A 17,318-nucleotide genomic window follows, 5' to 3' on the forward strand; every position below is an offset into this window, starting at 1 on the left:
TAACTATACTGTAAAACTACACTGTTAGTTTAAGTTAACTATACTATAAAACTATACTGTTAGTTTAAGCTAACTATACTGTAAAACTATACTGTTTGTTTAAGTTAACTATACTGTAAAACTATACGGTTAGTTTAAGTTAACTATACTGTAAAACTATACTGTTAGTTTAAGTTAACTATACTGTAAAACTATACGGTTAGTTTATGTTAACTATACTGTAAAACTATACTGTTAGTTTAAGTTAACTATACTGTAATACTATACTGTTTGTTTAAGTTAACTATACTGTAAAACTATACTGTTAGTTTAAGTTAACTATACTGTAAAACTACACTGTTTGTTTAAGTTAACTATACTGTAAAACTATACTGTTAGTTTAAGTTAACTATACTGTAAAACTATACTGTTTGTTTATGTTAACTATACTGTAAAACTATACTGTTAGTTTAAGTTAACTATACAATAAAACTATACTGTTTGTTTAAGTTAACTATACTGTAAAACTATACTGTTTGTTTATGTTAACTATACTGTAAAACTATACTGTTTGTTTAAGTTAACTATACTGTAAAACTATACTGTTAGTTTAAGTTAACTATACAATAAAACTATACTGTTTGTTTAAGTTAACTATATTGTAAAACTATACTGTTAGTTTAAGTTAACTATACTGTAAAACTACACTGTTAGTTTAAGTTAACTATACTGTAAAACTATACGGTTAGTTTAAGTTAACTATACTGTAAAACTATACTGTTTGTTTAAGTTAACTATCCTGTAAAACTATACTGTTAGTTTAAGTTAACTTTACTGTAAAACTATACTGTTTGTTTAAGTTAACTATACTGTAAACTATGCTGTTTGTTTAAGTTAACTATACTGTAAAACTACACTGTTAGTTTAAGTTAACTATACTGTAAAACTATACTGTTAGTTTAAGTTAACTATACTGTAAAACTATACTGTAAAAAGAAACAGTTGAAATCATTTTTCACAACAACAGGCTCTGTAGTCACTCTTACTGAGGCTAATTTAACTAACATAGATTTGTTTGTTTATCCAATATTAGCCTGCCAATAAAATATAAAATTTTAATTTTTAAAAGGGGAAACAGCCTCCAGCTTTGGAGAACACCATCTTCCAGAATGACTTACAGTCTCACAGTGTTTAAGATAAGATAGGATAGACTTTTATTATCCCAGTGGGGGAAATTTACATTGTTACAGCAGAATACACAGTAAGCAGATAAAGAGCAGTAAGTAGACAAAGATGTGAATCATACAGCATACAAAATATAAGGTATACTATAGAAATAAATAAAAAAACAAAGCATCTGTTAGCAGAAAAATCTAAACAATAAAAATAGAATTAAGAAACTATACAAATTCACAGTTTACGCATGCAGTTGTATGGATATTGCACATTTCTGAGCAGGTAATGACTGGATATCGCACAGAAATTGTAGATATTGCACAGTAATCATTACAGATATTGCACAGAACTTGTTTATGTATTGTGGTAGAGGTAGGATAAGATACAGGTCTATGTGGTGTGTTTGTGATAGAGTGCACTATGATATGATGTTACTGAGGAACATAGCATTAAGAGTCTTATCCAGGGACTCTGATTCTGTCCCAAGCAGAGAACCGGTCCTCAGTCGGCTGGTGGAGGGCAGCAGTGTTACTCACTACACCATTCGAGCTGTTAGCTGTAGGCATTCATTTATTTATGCAACGCTTATTTAGATGAGGTGTGAGTGAAAAAACATCTGGTCATTTGCTTGCACTATTTATAGCCTAGCACAGCGAGTAACACTTCTGCCCTCCACTCAGCAGCCTGGGGCTTGATTCCCCGCCCTGGTGGAAGTCTTCCCACACAGGAGTGTCTGCCAAACCCTGTAATCTATAATGTTTTCTTTTTTTGAAAATTTAAAATAGAAATTTGAAGTAGATTAAACAAACGAACATCAGTAAGGATGCCTACAAAAGCAGCTGTTGAGAAAACTCAAAAATGCTTAAGCATCATGTAGCCTTAAAATTTTGAGTTCCCTGAACATTTTATTACAGTTTAGAACAACCTGAGAGACGGGAGGACACAGCTAGACCACTGCTCTCATAAGAAAACCTCATATCTCTCCAATAGCAACTTTATAGGAGGCAGAAAAATACATTTGAAACGGAACATATCTTAATGTAACTTGCAGAAACTTGAAAGTAAGCAAGTCACAGTTGTTATGCATTCGCCTGATTGCTATTATTAAAGCTGACTGCTGTCATTTTTCATCACGGCTAGCTTGTATTTATTTATTTTTTTTTTTTTTACATTTATGGCATTTGGCTGACACTCTTATCCAGAACGACTTACATTTTGATCATTTTACACAGGCGAAGGTGGTGTTAGGAGTCTTGCCCAAGGACTCTTATTGGTATAGTGTAGGGAGCTTAGCCAGGTAGGGGAATGAACCCTAGTCTACAGCATAGAAGGCAGAGGTGTTAACCACTACACTATCCCAACCACTGTACAACCAATGTACACAATCGTGTACATTGTAATAAACATCAGTTGGGTTGAGGCAAGCTTATGTAAGTAAAAGAACACAGACTATTCATTACTGAGATGAATCACGTGTCTTACAACTAAAACCTTTCACCTTCTAAAGTTTTAACTGACATGTTTCCATGACACTTGAGTAATGTTTGTTTATCTGAGCTCTAGCTGTGTCAGACGTCAGTTGGGAGCTACTAAGTATCTTCAAAAAGGAAGCAAGATAGCTAATCAGCCAATTTGGTCACTTTAGTTTTGTAGCTTAATAGTCGCCATTGGAAGGAAAGAGTCCTGAATATCCCTGCTTAAGTAAGAATAATGTTACTGTTTTGACTATTTACTTACAAATACTGGTAAAAGTAGTAATAAAGGAAATTACTCATTATGGGAAAACTCTTGCTGTTTTGTCTGTGTACAGTGTAAATCAGTGTCCTATACTCACAGCTCAACGCCCACAGTCTGATCAGATTACTACTATTAAACTAGACCACTACGTAAAAAAACAAACAGAAAAGGTGACCAATTTTAATTAAAGCATCTAGCTTTAAACAGGTGTTTAATATATAGCTGCCATGTTGTTCCAAAATAACAAAGTGGACAGAAAAATAGTAAAAAGGACACACGGCTGTGTAGCTAGGATTGACCAGTTAGCTAGGTGCTTGTGTGCTTCCTAGAGTGGATATAAAGAAATGCAGAGATGTCAGCAGGTTGGGGACTTTTGTTTGGCAGCTGATAATGATGCTGTTTTCTTTAGTTTATTTGGAAAATAATACAGACGGCCTGGGCGGCACGGTGGTGCGGTAGGTAGCACTGTCGCCTCATAGCAAGGAGAGGCCTGGGTTCTATTCCCCGGCCGGGTAACTGGGGTTCTCCCTGTGTTTGCGTGGGTTTCCTCCCAAAGACATGCAGTCAGGCCAATTGGACTTGCTATATTGCCCCTAGGTGTGATTGTGTATGTCTGCCCTGATGGACTGGCGACCTGTCTGGGGTGTATCCTGCCTTCCGCCCAATGACTGTTGGGATAGGCTCCAGCATCCCCCGGCGACCCGGAGGGAGAAGCAGCTTAGAAAGTGTGTGTGTACAGATGGCTGTTTGGATAGAGTATGTTCCTTGTGTTTGCTGGAAATGTTTTTCTCTTTCTTTCGCTGCTGTCCTGGATGTCTCTGAACTCACCAGGCGCAAGTGTTTTGAGTGTAGTGGGGTTGATAATGTGATTTTCTCAATACACTGCATTTATTTGCTGAGGGTTTAATTTATAGTCACATTAATATTTATTTAGCAAGGATGGACAAGAGGACACAGGAAGAGGTAAAGAGAAGATGGTGGAGGTTCTGGAGCAGGTAAAGGATGGTCCAAAGGACAGAGGTAGACGTACTAGCTGACATGTAGGGAATTGTCAGGAGGACACAGGTAGAAGTACAAGGGACTGGTAGGGGATGCAGAGAAGGACACAGGTAGAGGTACAGGGGGGACTGGAAGGGGATGGACAGGAGGACACGGATAGAGGTAAAGAGGGACATGTAGAGGTATAAGTGCAGGTAAGGCATGAATACAAGGACACCGATAGAGGTATGGAGACAGGTAGGGGTTGAACTTAAGGACATGGGTCGTGGTATTGAGGACAGGTAAGGGCTGGACAGAAGGACATCGGCAGAAGTTTGGGGGACAGGAAGGGGATGGACTGGAGGGCACAGATGGAGGTATGGGGGGACAGGCAAGGGATAGACTGGAAGACATAGAAGGAGAAGGGGACACAGGTAGGGTATAGATGTCATAGTAAAACCTCATACCTCTTCATAACTTCATAAGAGATGGTAAAAGAATTCATGATGTTCTGTTTATATAACTTTCCAAAACTTTTTTGTATGTTTGTTTATTACATAAAAAAGTTAATATTTTCCATTTCCATTCTATTAGAGTTTATTTTATCCTTCATTCACACTTCCTGGAATGTATAACATTGATTCTAATTGCCAGCGTCTAGACTTCTGTTTTAAGTGTACAGGATCCTTGTAGCAGTAAATTTAATCTTCATTCACAGTTCTGGGAATGTTGAACAGCGTCTCTAATTGGCATCAACCAGCCATCTGTTTTCAGCAAGCATGATCCTCTTTAAACTTTATTTTTCTCTGGCATTCACATGCGATCCATCAAGAATAGTGTCTTGTTATTTAGCTACAGCTCATAGGTGGCCTTTGATATCTTGTAAACAACAATGTGGACCCGACACTTCCATAATAATAAAATCTATTGGAATAACATTTAGCAATAAACATGCACCAGACGTTTAGAAACTTGCCAATGATTCAGATGAGAGGAGGTCCTAAGCACTCTAGCCACTCTAAGGGAAGAAAGAGAGGGGAACTAAGGACTAAGGAACTAATTTGATCATCAGGCTACACTAAAGTGTAACACGGTCCTGGTGTTGTACAGCTGAGTTTAGTTTATTAGACATGGGAGAATTGCGAAGGCGCAGACTTCTCAGTCGTGCTCGTGCAGTGATGAAGTAAAGTGAAACAAAGATGTGACGTCTGATTACCAAGAGTCTGATTTGCTCCATGTGTTCTCATCATGTGTTGTGGTGTTACTTCCATGCTAAGATTGAACTTTGTACTACAATCTCATAGAAACGTAGTTTCCTCATACCAGTTGCCATACATGGATTGTTTCTCAAACTCTACAAGAACAAGAACTGAATAGAACATATCTATACAGAGCAAACTGCTGGCCTTATCTCTTGAAGGTAGTCATGTGTGAGTAGATATAAGGCTTTGGGGAAGCATGTCTACTGCCCTCCAGCACAACAGGACAAGATTAAGTGATAAACTGTAGTGGTTCACAGCAGGGGGATTTCTGGGCCATTTTAGGGGGATTTAGCTAGCAGGTCATTAGCAGGGCACTGCTGCTGTTGCTCTAATCCAGCTACTCACTTGGCAAAGTGAAAAAAGAGACCAATATGTAAGTCGACAACTGCTCAGGTTGTGCCAGGATGTTGGTTAAAAACGTACTGAGATAAACACTTATTCAAATATCTATAGTGACGCCCTTGATTCACAGAACCAACAGTGGTTCATTTGCATTGGATTGAGCTGCGTTCTTGTCATTACAACCTTCAGTTGCAGAAAATTGGGACGGTATGTGAAATGCTAGAAAGCAGTGATTAGTCTGTTCCATTCTGTATTAAATGCATGGTACCAAAAACATTTTTCCAAATTTGATGCAAAAGATTTGGAACAAGAACATGTTTATCACCGTTTAACAATACCTAACAGCTGTGTCAGGACTGCCAATTGATCTTGTTTAGATTTTTTTTCCACTATTCTTCCATCATTAAGTTTCTCAATCAAACTAATCACAAATAAAAAAAAGAAAAGTTAAAGGGTTAGGGCTTGTGGCAGCCTGTAACTGTCTCAGTTAATGCCCTGGGTTTAAATAGATCATAACACAGTCCTTGTAAATATCTAATATCTAAATACTTAATTGTTGTTTTAAATAGTTTTTTTGTTTTTTTGCTGTGAGACCGCAGTTTGGACTAACTTGGTAGAATGGTCCATATATTGTTCAGTGTTACAATATATGCGCAGTTTTAAAGGGGTGGCCAGGATCTTCCCTGAAATCTGATTGGCCGCCCCAGATGCCACCCAAAACCTCTGCCACATCATTGGCTTCCATGTCGCTGTGGAGTGGGTGTTTGTGCCTTTATGAAGAGAGGTGGAACAGCTCTTTGCAAAAAAGTGGTGAACCTTGACAAATAAAAGCCTATGCATTTCCTGGATACACCTTTTATACTCAAGCATGATTGCATCACCTGTTTTGCATTTTTTAAAACTTTTTTTAGGGTTCCTTGGCTTAAATAAAAAAAAACAACAACATTAACATTTTGCAGGAATAAATTTCATAATGAGCGTATAGTTCCAAAAACAGTGGAATTGATAAACACCCTTAGTTAGTTAGTACAGTTTCTTCTGTATAGTGTACAAGTGGAAAGCTCATGGAATCAGAGGTGTCAAATTCAGGTCCAGAAAGTAAAAGTCCTTCCCAGGATTTTGTTCCAACAGGCTGGCTTCTCTAGTTAGATCACACCACCAGCAGAGCTGTCCAGCCTGTTGGAACAAAATCCTGGGAAGGACTTTTACTTTCTGGACCTGAATTTGACACCTCTGCATTGTCCATGGACAAGCACAACATGCAAGGTTTCATTACATGCTCTCAGACTCTTCTGGGACAACGTACTCAAATAGGCAAAATAAACGTAGAACTCTGGCAATAATTCAGCTCATCGTGATCCACAGAACACCATTTCCACAGTCAAACTCAGTGGTGGGAGTATCATGATATGCGGCTGCGTCTCTTCAAGGTATAACGTGAAATACTCTTACTGTTTTTGATTAAATACAAGCGGAAGTAGATTTACAAATCACTGCTTTCTGTTTTCCATTGCATTTCTCACACTGTTCCAGCAGTATGATAAGTAGACCTACAAGCATTCTCCTCCTGATTGGTGTGTCGTTAATATAAGTATTGCTTTCTGCTAGTATAGGTTCCACACACCCCAACAGCCCCAGGTACAAGTTCAACTTTATTGCTGATGTTGTGGAAAAGATCGCCCCGGCTGTGGTCCATATTGAGCTCTTTGTCAGGTAAGCATGACCTCTGAGGAGAATGGTTTTGTTAGTGATGTTAGGCTAAATATTGCTTCTTATTAAATCCTGGCAGTCTTGGTGGTTGAGCAAAGCTGCAAATATTTTGTCTTGATATTTAAAACGATTCCTCCCATCTGAAAAAACACACAAGTATGAGGAACACATGCAGACTGTTGTGATGCCACTGCCATTGTCCAGTTTACAGTCTGTTTATTTCACATGATGACTGTTGCTCAGGCAAACTTTACACAACAAACTAAGGCATCATCAACACACTACGTTGTTTTGGATGGTTAGCTGTGATGGAGTCCGAAGGGGAAGCCAGTGTAAAACGTCAAACGGGGCATGTTCTCAACGCAATTTGGTGTATTTTGATGCAGCCACCTAATTTACTTACATACATTGCTGATGTAATTTATGAACATACTAATGCGTTTTCTTAATTGTTTGTGTGTAGCCACCCTCTGTTTGGACGCCATGTGCCATTGTCCAGCGGTTCAGGCTTTATCATGACAGAATCTGGTCTGATCGTGACCAATGCTCATGTGGTGACCAGCAGTGCTGCGGTAACAGGCCATCAGCAGCTACGTGTGCAGCTCCACAATGGCCAAACGTATGAGGCCTCCATCAGAGACATTGACAAGAAATCTGACATTGCCACAATCAAAGTCAACCCAAAGGTGAGAGGAACTGGATTCACACTACAAAATGTGTCCATCTACAGCAACACACAATGAAGGGAAACAAGTACTCAGACGCTTTTGTTTCATATCTTATGTGTATATCTTCAATGCATATAGCTTAAATTTTACACATGTGATGTCTTTTGACTTTGTACTTCTTAATAGGTGGTTGGTTAGTGTAGTGGTTAACACCTCTGCCTTCTACACTGTAGACTAGGGTTCAGTCCCCCACTTGGGTAAGCACCCTACACTATACCAATAAGAGTCCTTGGGCAAGACTCCTAACACCACCTTCGCCTACTTGTGTAAATTGATCAAATTGCAAGTCGCTCTGGATAAGAGCGTCAGCAAAATGCCATAAATGTAAATATGTGCTATAAAATTTCACGCAACAAAGTGAAGGAGCTTCCTAATGTTCTCACAATACTTAAATGGAAAAATCTACAGATCCATAGCAAAGACCTTAAACACCCTTGTTAGTACAGTTTCTTCTATATAGTGTACAAGTGGAAAGCTCATGGAACCACAGCTAATTGTCCATGAACAAGCACAACATGCAAGGTTTCATTACATGCTCTCAGACTCTTTTGGGACAACGTACTCAAATAGGCAAAATAAACGTAGAACTCTGGCAATAATTCAGAGAAAGAAGGGTTGCACATATGATCCAAAGAACACCATTTCCACAGTCAAGCTCGGAGGTGGGAGTATCATGATATGTGGCTGCTTCTCTGCAAATGGCACTAGGGCACTACACATCACCGAAGGAAATATGAATGGAAATGGGACATATCAGAGGAGATTTTAAATTAATCTGCCAAGAAAATGAATCCAGGGAGAAGATAGATGTTTCAACAAAACACTGACCCCAGACACAGCCTCTGGGGCTGAACCAACTCAAGACTGGTTCCCAAAAGAGAAAGTGAAGGAATGGCCTAGACAATCACCATACTTGAATAACATTGAATATTTTGGAAGATTTTGAACTTGTGAGTCTGTCAGAGGGACCCCTTATCCTTGAGGAATCCGAGATGGTGTGAATCAAGTGTTATATCTAAGAAAAGCAGGAAATATTCTAGGATCAGGGTTGGGAATGACCTTTGGTCATCAACCCTTTCCCTGGAGACCTATCTTCCTGCAGGCTTCACCTGAGTCTCAAATCCAACATGCATTGTTCAGCTGATTAAGAACTTCTGAAGGCAATAATTAGATACATCAGGCAGGGTAGATTAAGGTTGGAGCTTAACTCTAAAGGCAGATATGCAGGAGTAGCATTGGAACAGCCTTATTTATTATTTATACTGCCTTTGTTATGTAGAGCACTTTTTCCTTTGTGTGTGAAGGATGTAATATAAGTAAACTTGCCTTGCTAATACTAAACCCGCTGGACTCGCTCAGATTTTCTGCACTCTGAATGACAAAAAGCAACATTTCTAGTCAAATTCAAGCCACATTTGTGTGTAGTTGACCAGTCATTTTGGATTTGATGACATAAGAATCGACAACAAGAAAACACTCATGCTTTTGCTTGCGCAATCATTGTCGGCATATCGCTGCTGTCAGAACAAAACCTTGTATCTCCATTTTTGTTGTTTTTCAGTTTTTTTCACTTAATTTGAAAATGTCTGTTGGTATTTATATTGCATGCAAATTTCGTGATGAATGGACCGAAAGAAATGACCCAAAATGACACGGAAAGACGTTTGGTTCCATTGACTTACATTAAAAGTGAAGTAGGATTTTTCCTTCTCCTGTAAAGTTACCATTTTGGAGATAAGAGGTTTTTTTCTGACAACAGTGATGTGCTTGCCTGCCCTGTTACTATAAAAATTCATGTAGATACATAAGCAATTGTGACTACAAATCAAATGTGGTCACTTGATAGCATGCAATGTGGAAACTCTCTAAAAACTCAAATCAGGAAACACATTTGATTTGCTGTCTATGTGAACAAAGCCTGAAGAAATGTCAGGCTGCTGTCAGAAACGTGCATGTCACCTCTTCCTAACATGGACATACTTTTTGATGCTGTGGACTTTCCTGGCAATCATTACTCTGTTTCCTTCAAGGCATTTAGAGTCTTTAATGAGCTTTCCGCAGAGGCTGTCAGTAAATCCCAATGGACTATATGTAACTCCGCCATTGTCAGCACTGATGATTACAAGTTTGGCTTTTACTGCACTGGAGGCTGTGTGAGCTGAGCTCATCTCTCATAGTCAACGAGCTGGTTTATATCCCACTCCCTGCTGTGTCTAGACCACTTGGACCCGTTAATGACTGCCTGCTGTCTCCTCTCGAGTTGACCTACATACGCTGCTTGTATGGGAGCTCAGGAGATGTGGTGTAAGACTTTTAAGGAATTTTATTTTCCTGTTGAGTATGGAACTCATTATGTGGGTGCATAAACACTTGAGAGCAACTGGTCTAAGAGGTCCTCGTCTAAGAGCCAGGACAGAGCTGAGTGTTTGGTTTAGATTATCAGAGATGCAACAGAGCATGATCCTGTGGAAGTCTGGGATAAAGCAGCGAGAGTCGCCGAGTGTTCTCACAGAGGAGTGAGACCTCACAGATTTCAACCCCCGTTTCTCTTCTTCTCCCCCTGTTGTTATTTACTTTTCTCTTTCAAGTTCTAGTTGACTTGATTTCTCATTTTTAATCCTTTAATTATTTTTAAGTAAAAAAGATATTAAATATATATCTTTTAAAAAAATATTTCTATCTTTTAAAAAGATATGTCATTGTTCTCCTTTAATAATGTGATTTCTCATTGTTGTCCAGATTTTACTGTTAGATTTTTATTTTGTTTGTGTCTGTCACGATTGGCCCCTCCTAGTCCTACATGTGCTTTTGTTTTGTTTTGGTCTTGTCCATGTGATTCCTTGTTTTGTTTCTTCCCGGTCCTGCCCCCTTGTTTCCAGACCCTGCTCCTGATTGTAACCACCTGTGTTAACCACCTGTGTCTTGTTAACCCTCGTTATTCCTTGTATTTAAGCCCTGTGTTTTCCCCTGTTAGTTTGCTGGTCTTTGTTTGGTCGTTGTATTGTATTGTTTAGTGTCATTCTTCTGGCCTCTGTTGTGTTTTTCCTGTGTTCATTTTCATCATGTCTGTCCTTTGTTCTCTCTGTGTTGGCTCATTGACCCTGGACCGTTTCACCCTGATCATGGATTTGCCCCTAATAAATCTCGCTCCTCTTCGCATATGCATCCGCCTCATCATCTCTCCCCGGCGTTACAGTGTCACAAACTACCACTTTGCATAAGTGAAATATGAATAGAAATGTATTTCACACTTCAGTCGTCACATTTTATCATTAAAGCTGTTTTACACTGAGTGTGATATAAACATTTAGCGATGCTTTTATGCTGAGAAAAAATCAGGGACAGAATGTCTTCATATGACAAAAGATCCTTTGCATCTTGGTTGTCACCATGCCAACATCAGAGACAACTGGGATTGAAAAAGTTCATGTTGGCTGTGAAAGCTTGCAAAAATTGACCCAGGAATATAAAAATATAATGATGCATTTTAATTGTTCTAAAAATTGCATTATTTCATAAATAAATCATGCATGGTGTATAAAGGCCTTTTACCTAAAACAAATCAATAATAAGTGTTTTTGTTTCAGACACTCATTTCATTGTTTATTTCTATTTGAGATGCACTTTTTTATGTTTGCCTTGTTTGCCTCTGTCTCTTTTGTCTGTCAGAAAAAACTGCCAGTGCTGCCTATGGGTCGCTCTGCTGACCTTCGTCCAGGAGAGTTTGTTGTGGCCATTGGCAGCCCGTTTGCTCTGCAGAACACAGTGACCACAGGCATCGTTAGCACAGCGCAGAGAGATGGAAAAGAACTTGGCATCCAAGACTCAGACATGGACTACATCCAGACTGACGCCATCATCAATGTGAGACTCCAAACACGACAATCTCATCTGCCCCAGTTCACTTCAGCAACATTTTCTTTTAATTATAGGCGTATAAAAAAATCAAACCTACTGTGTTTTTTTCAGGCTTATAAACATACTTGGAGAAAACTATATATATAAACTATATATATTGGCACTTTCTCTTTTTATAAGCAAATTCTTATAAGAAAAACATCTGTTTTAACTCTCTTCCTCTCTCTTTCTCTCTTTCTCCCTCTCTTTTTTTCTCCACTGCGCTACTGAGTAGTATGGAAACTCAGGTGGTCCGCTCGTTAACCTTGTGAGTAGCTGCCAAATATAAGCTTGCTTGTTCCTAGATTTACATTTCAGATATCACCTCCCAATTACATTGCATGGTGTTTGACCCTGTCTTGACTCAGGATGGCGAAGTGATCGGGATAAACACGCTGAAGGTGACAGCTGGGATCTCCTTTGCTATTCCATCAGACCGTATTAATCGATTTCTAGATGAGTCTCATGACAAGCACAAAGGTAATAAGCTTGGCATGACACAAACTGCTGTAGAGTTGGTTTCTGCACTAACGCCATGAAATCGCTGAGAAATGATGTTATATTGAGGTAGTGAGGCAAAGCAGTGTGATAAAAATGTATTAATCATGGACATTTATAAGGAAGAGCTGTTGACATGTATGTCGTTTACTTTGGTTTCAGTTAAACACAGACTAGTCAGGATGCAGTACATGCAGTCTCACCCTGTGGTATCTGACTCAGGTGAGACAGCTCTCACTATGCTATATATCTTTTAATTTTATTTTATTAAACTCTGCTATTTAGCTCTACTGTAATACTCTATTTTATTCTTGCTCTTCCAAAGACTGTCTTGAGACCAAATTAGTTCTTCTTAGAAAAAGTAGAAGCCTAGAACAAAGACACATCACTTAATATATCATTAAACATAAAGTTATGAATTGGTACATACACATAAAACCATATTTCTGGGGAAATAGGCTATTTTATTTACAAAGCAATTTTGAGAATTCCACACTTCCTAAATGAGAGTAATGACAAAAGTGTATGTGAATGAAATCGCCTGTAATAAAGAGGGGATCACACAAATGTGGCACTGATTGAAAGTCTGCACATTCTATTAAATGTCCTGTGCTCATGTCAGTAAGCTACAAGTGAGATACAATTACTATAAAATGATTATTCTGGAAATAACTGAAATGACTTCTAAGGATTGCAGTGGAAATGTTAGAGAAGGGAGACACTATGATGTGCAGGGTAGGACGACAGTAGTGTAACAGATGTGTGAGGTGTCTCTACATGGCAAGAATGAATATAATGATTTGGACAGTGAGATTATATTTGGTTATTTCTATTTCTAGTCAACCCAATTAGTTCAAACTGCAGTCCCACCAATACACACACACACACACGCACACACACACACATGCACACACACACACACACACACACACACACACACACACACACACACACACACACATTTATTTATTTATTTACTTATACAGTACTGTGCAAAAGTCTTTTGACACACTAAAATCTATTTATTTGTGTATGGACCCAAGAAATTCTTGTTACTTTTTAAACTTAGGGCTTCAAAATCACACGGAAATAATAATTATGATTTAAACATTTTTAGGATCTTTTCAGTTTATTTTAAAGTGAAGTTGAGACGTAATCATGAGTTACATTTTTAAATAGAAATACTTGATTCCTGTCAATACTGAAACATAAAAACATAAAGAGTTCCAGTCTGTAGACAGAGCCTTATTTTACTCACACCCCTGCAGTTTTGAGCAGGGAGTGAGACTGCATCCCTGTCCCTCATGGCCACATGGTGAGCAGTTCGATCATATTATTTTGAAGTAAACATGTCCCCGTGTCTGAAAATCAATATGTAAAACTTTCACTACTAGAACATGCATTTTCTGCATTTAATTATGTTTATGTTTTAATGAAAAATATCATGATTTTATGTGTACAGTTGTTCAAAGCTGTGTTTTCTTGTCAGGCCCTGGGTAGCAGTTTTGAGTTATATAGAAAATTAGTTAAAAACGTAACTACCAAAACATTCATTTACATTTGTTGATGTTTCAGCCGTGTTATGATAGTTTTGTTAGTAGGAAAGTTGAATGTTCAATCATTTAATTAAAATGTAAATAAAGCCATTGGGTCATTCAAAGCAAAAGGATTTTAATCTAAAGTTGGCTTTGGGTTATGACCTCTGACTTTGGTAAATGATCCATATATATGCTCAATATATTTAAAAGACACTTGAAAATGAAAGTATGGGAATACTAATTACCACCTTGAATAAGCAGTAAACACAGGAGTAACGGAGAGCAGTAGCCTGAATTATTATCATGAATATTATTATCAGCCCCTGTCATGAGGACCCACTACCCTACATGATTTCATCTATGCTCTATTTTAACACACCTGATCCAGATGTTCAGCTAATAGTCAATCCCTTCATGAGCTCAGGTGGGAGGAAGGCAGGGAATTAATGAAAGTGAGGCAGAGCAGCACAAAAGCAACTATAAGAGAGATGAACAACGCTTCACATACAGTGCTTGCCACTTTTACTGACTGTTGACTATTGACTATTGTGCCAGCTGCTGTTGCCCTACCACTTATTTGAGCTAATCTTAAGGGCTGCTCTCCCAGCTGCTAATCAAATGTACTCATGTTAACTGTGCATGACATTGTCTCTACTACTCCTGCCATCTTTCTATCATACTGATGCACTTAACTCACCTACATTTTTCTATTTGATCTTCTGGGTATAAGCATGGTCTCCAGATTTGGAGCTATTATTATCTTCTGTGTTTGTTTTTTTATTGACATTATTACTCAAGACAATTAATGATCCTTTCTTTTTCTCCCAGATGTTACATCCTCAAAGAAAAGGTTCATTGGCATTAGAATGATGACCCTCACTGAGGAGTAAGTAATATATCCTCTTGCTTAACTTACTGGATTCTTTCAGTGTCAGGTTGATAAAACGATCATAACATTATGTTACATTAAAACCAGCTCCTTGTTTCTACACTCTTTGTCCATTTTATCAGCTCCACTGACCATACAGGCACATACATCTGCAATCACAGACTTTAGTTCATGTTTCTCAGCAAAATTTCTTAGCCTTCTTTCACTCAGCTCTTAAATAGACAGGACCTCCACATGGCCACCACAGAGCAGGCATTATTTGATTGGTGGACTATTCTTACTCCAGTAGAACTGCTGTGTCTGATCCACTCTTACCAGTGCAACACACACTAACACGCTGCTTTTTGAGTCTGTGTTTGTAATGTTAAAACATAATGAAGTATGACGTGGACCTGAAGTTCCTGCAAAAATCCGATGACACCTCTAACATTTACATAACTATTTCAGGCTTTACAGGGTGACTCAGCCGCACACGCACATAGTATATTAGTATTTTTTTCCTCCTGACTCAGTAATGCTAATTCTTTAAAAAAAAAAATCATAAAAAATTCCTATTACTGATATGTGGGGGGAATTCTGTGCACTGTTTTTTTTTTCTCTTTAGCCTGGTTGAAGAGCTAAAGCAGCAGAATCCAGATTTCCCAGACGTCAGCAGTGGAATTCTGGTTTATGACGTCATTCCAGATTCCCCAGCGCAAAAGTGTGTCCTTCAGTCAAACACCAGCTTGATTTTGATACATCATTAAAACGAATATTTCTTGTTAAATGCTGGTTACATATGCTGTGGGAAAACTTGGTCATGCTTTTTTCTCTTTTTTCATTTGTTGTTTTGACCAGGGGTGGCCTTCAAACAGGTGATATCATTGTAAAGCTGAATGGCCGTCCATTGCTCAGCAGTGATGATTTACAGTTTGCACTTCAGGAGGACACACCCCTTCTTTTGGAAGTTCATCGCGGTAATGATGATCTCCTGTTCAACATTGAACCACACATCATCATGCAGTGATTGAGGTGGGCCCTGCCTGGGGACTTAGACAATGAGCATGTGGAACGCTGAAGGAACTTAACTGAGACCAAAGGACTGAGTTTCTACAGCCGGCACTATGCAATGTTGAATATCACGAAGTGCAATAAAGGTGCATCGCCAACCAAGGGACAGACAAAACCAGCAGTTTGTAAATGATGACTACTAAAGTACTGCATTATTTTCCTAGTGTTTCTGAATGCAACTGAATCCTCAGAATACCGTTCATAGTGGTGCTGCTCTTGGAGACATCTGAATATGATGGAGTCAAACAGTCAGTCACTGGAGCCAGTTGTCTGTGCTTTGTATCCTTGCCCCTCAATTTAAACAACCTGCATGAGATATTCATCAAAATTACTGAATGAATATGCTACTTATTTTTAATTGATGTAATTCTGGAACGCTGTGATCCGTTTTTGGCACATGCTGCAGGATTGTAGTCCATGCACCCTGATGCGAGCAGGTCTTTGCATATGCTATATCTTCTCTGCTCATGTTTTTTTTTATTGATGTGCTTACACTTTATAGAATTTGATAAAAAAAATTCAATATTCATATTGAATGAGAAAAAGACTTATTGAATGTCAAATGACAAATGTACACAAAACTACACAACCAACTATACCAGCGCATCAAAATGAAGTGCTGCTGTTTAGAGCTTTTTTCTTACAAAATATTCATCAACTTGAAAAGTGCAGTACTGTATGTTCCTGTTTTTCATAATAAACATAACTCTGCATCTCCCTGCAAACACTGTAAACTCTGCAGTTTCTTTCAAAGCCACTTTATTGGATTTAGAGCAACAGTTACAGGTGGCCACTGGCATTTTTACATTTTTTTTTTGTAAGTGGGCTGTAATAGCACCATAGTTTCTTTTAAGGGGACAAACAAATGCCTTCAAATTCTAAGAGCTCCATAATTACACATAATATCTATATAATATATTTACTATCAAATTTAATTACGAGGCTAATACAGACACTTGTAAGCATTGAAAAATGCGACAGGTTCGAAAACAGAGTCTAGATGCTTGAAACAGTTATTTTACAAATGAAAATAAAGCGTTGTAGTGCAGTCATATAGGGAAACAGGTAGAACAGAGGGGACCAATCCTGGTCCTGGAGATCCACCACCCAAGGAATTTTTAATGTCTACTGTTTGTCTGTTAATTGGATCAAGTGTGTTATATAAGGGCTGGAGCTAATATCTGCATGCTGGTAGATCTCCAGGACCAGGATTTGAAAGATGAAGATTGTAGAAAGACTCAGTTCATTGAGTTCAACAACTATGGCAATTTAAGTCATGTCAAAAACTACTGTTTTATAATAAATTTGTTAAAAAAAAAAGATTGCTTACCACACCAATGTCAGTGTGTACAAACTTCTGCTTTCAAGAGCCATCCTGAACAGTTATAAATAGAAACCATTCTAAAAATCCACTCTCATTTGTGTTCTGTATGTTGAGAGGCCTGTACTGGCAGCACGAGGAGCAAAGTGCTTGGACCCCTTTTACCAAGTCCAACACTGAGACTAGATACCACATCAACAAATCAATTAGAAA

General features: G+C 38.3%; 1 protein-coding gene across 2 annotated transcripts in view; it reads left to right on the top strand.

The window, feature by feature from the left end:
* htra3a (HtrA serine peptidase 3a) overlaps nucleotides 1–16,466 on the top strand; it is a 19,214-nt gene extending 2,748 nt beyond the window's left edge. Inside the window, exons 2-10 of one of the 2 annotated variants that reach the window (XM_017710127.2) lie at nucleotides 7,088–7,187; nucleotides 7,648–7,870; nucleotides 11,582–11,776; nucleotides 12,045–12,077; nucleotides 12,178–12,289; nucleotides 12,470–12,529; nucleotides 14,674–14,731; nucleotides 15,339–15,434; nucleotides 15,572–16,466. In XM_017710127.2, the coding sequence (XP_017565616.1) occupies nucleotides 7,088–7,187; nucleotides 7,648–7,870; nucleotides 11,582–11,776; nucleotides 12,045–12,077; nucleotides 12,178–12,289; nucleotides 12,470–12,529; nucleotides 14,674–14,731; nucleotides 15,339–15,434; nucleotides 15,572–15,740 (1,046 nt within the window). In that variant the 3' untranslated portion in view covers nucleotides 15,741–16,466. The remainder of the gene's footprint in view (nucleotides 1–7,087; nucleotides 7,188–7,647; nucleotides 7,871–11,581; nucleotides 11,777–12,044; nucleotides 12,078–12,177; nucleotides 12,290–12,469; nucleotides 12,530–14,673; nucleotides 14,732–15,338; nucleotides 15,435–15,571) is intronic. The other variant, XM_017710128.2, reaches the window with a different exon arrangement.
* The last annotated feature ends 852 nt before the right edge of the window (nucleotides 16,467–17,318 follow it).

The sequence above is a fragment of the Pygocentrus nattereri genome, chromosome 5 (assembly GCF_015220715.1).
Source record: "Pygocentrus nattereri isolate fPygNat1 chromosome 5, fPygNat1.pri, whole genome shotgun sequence".
Lineage (NCBI taxonomy): Eukaryota > Metazoa > Chordata > Actinopteri > Characiformes > Serrasalmidae > Pygocentrus > Pygocentrus nattereri.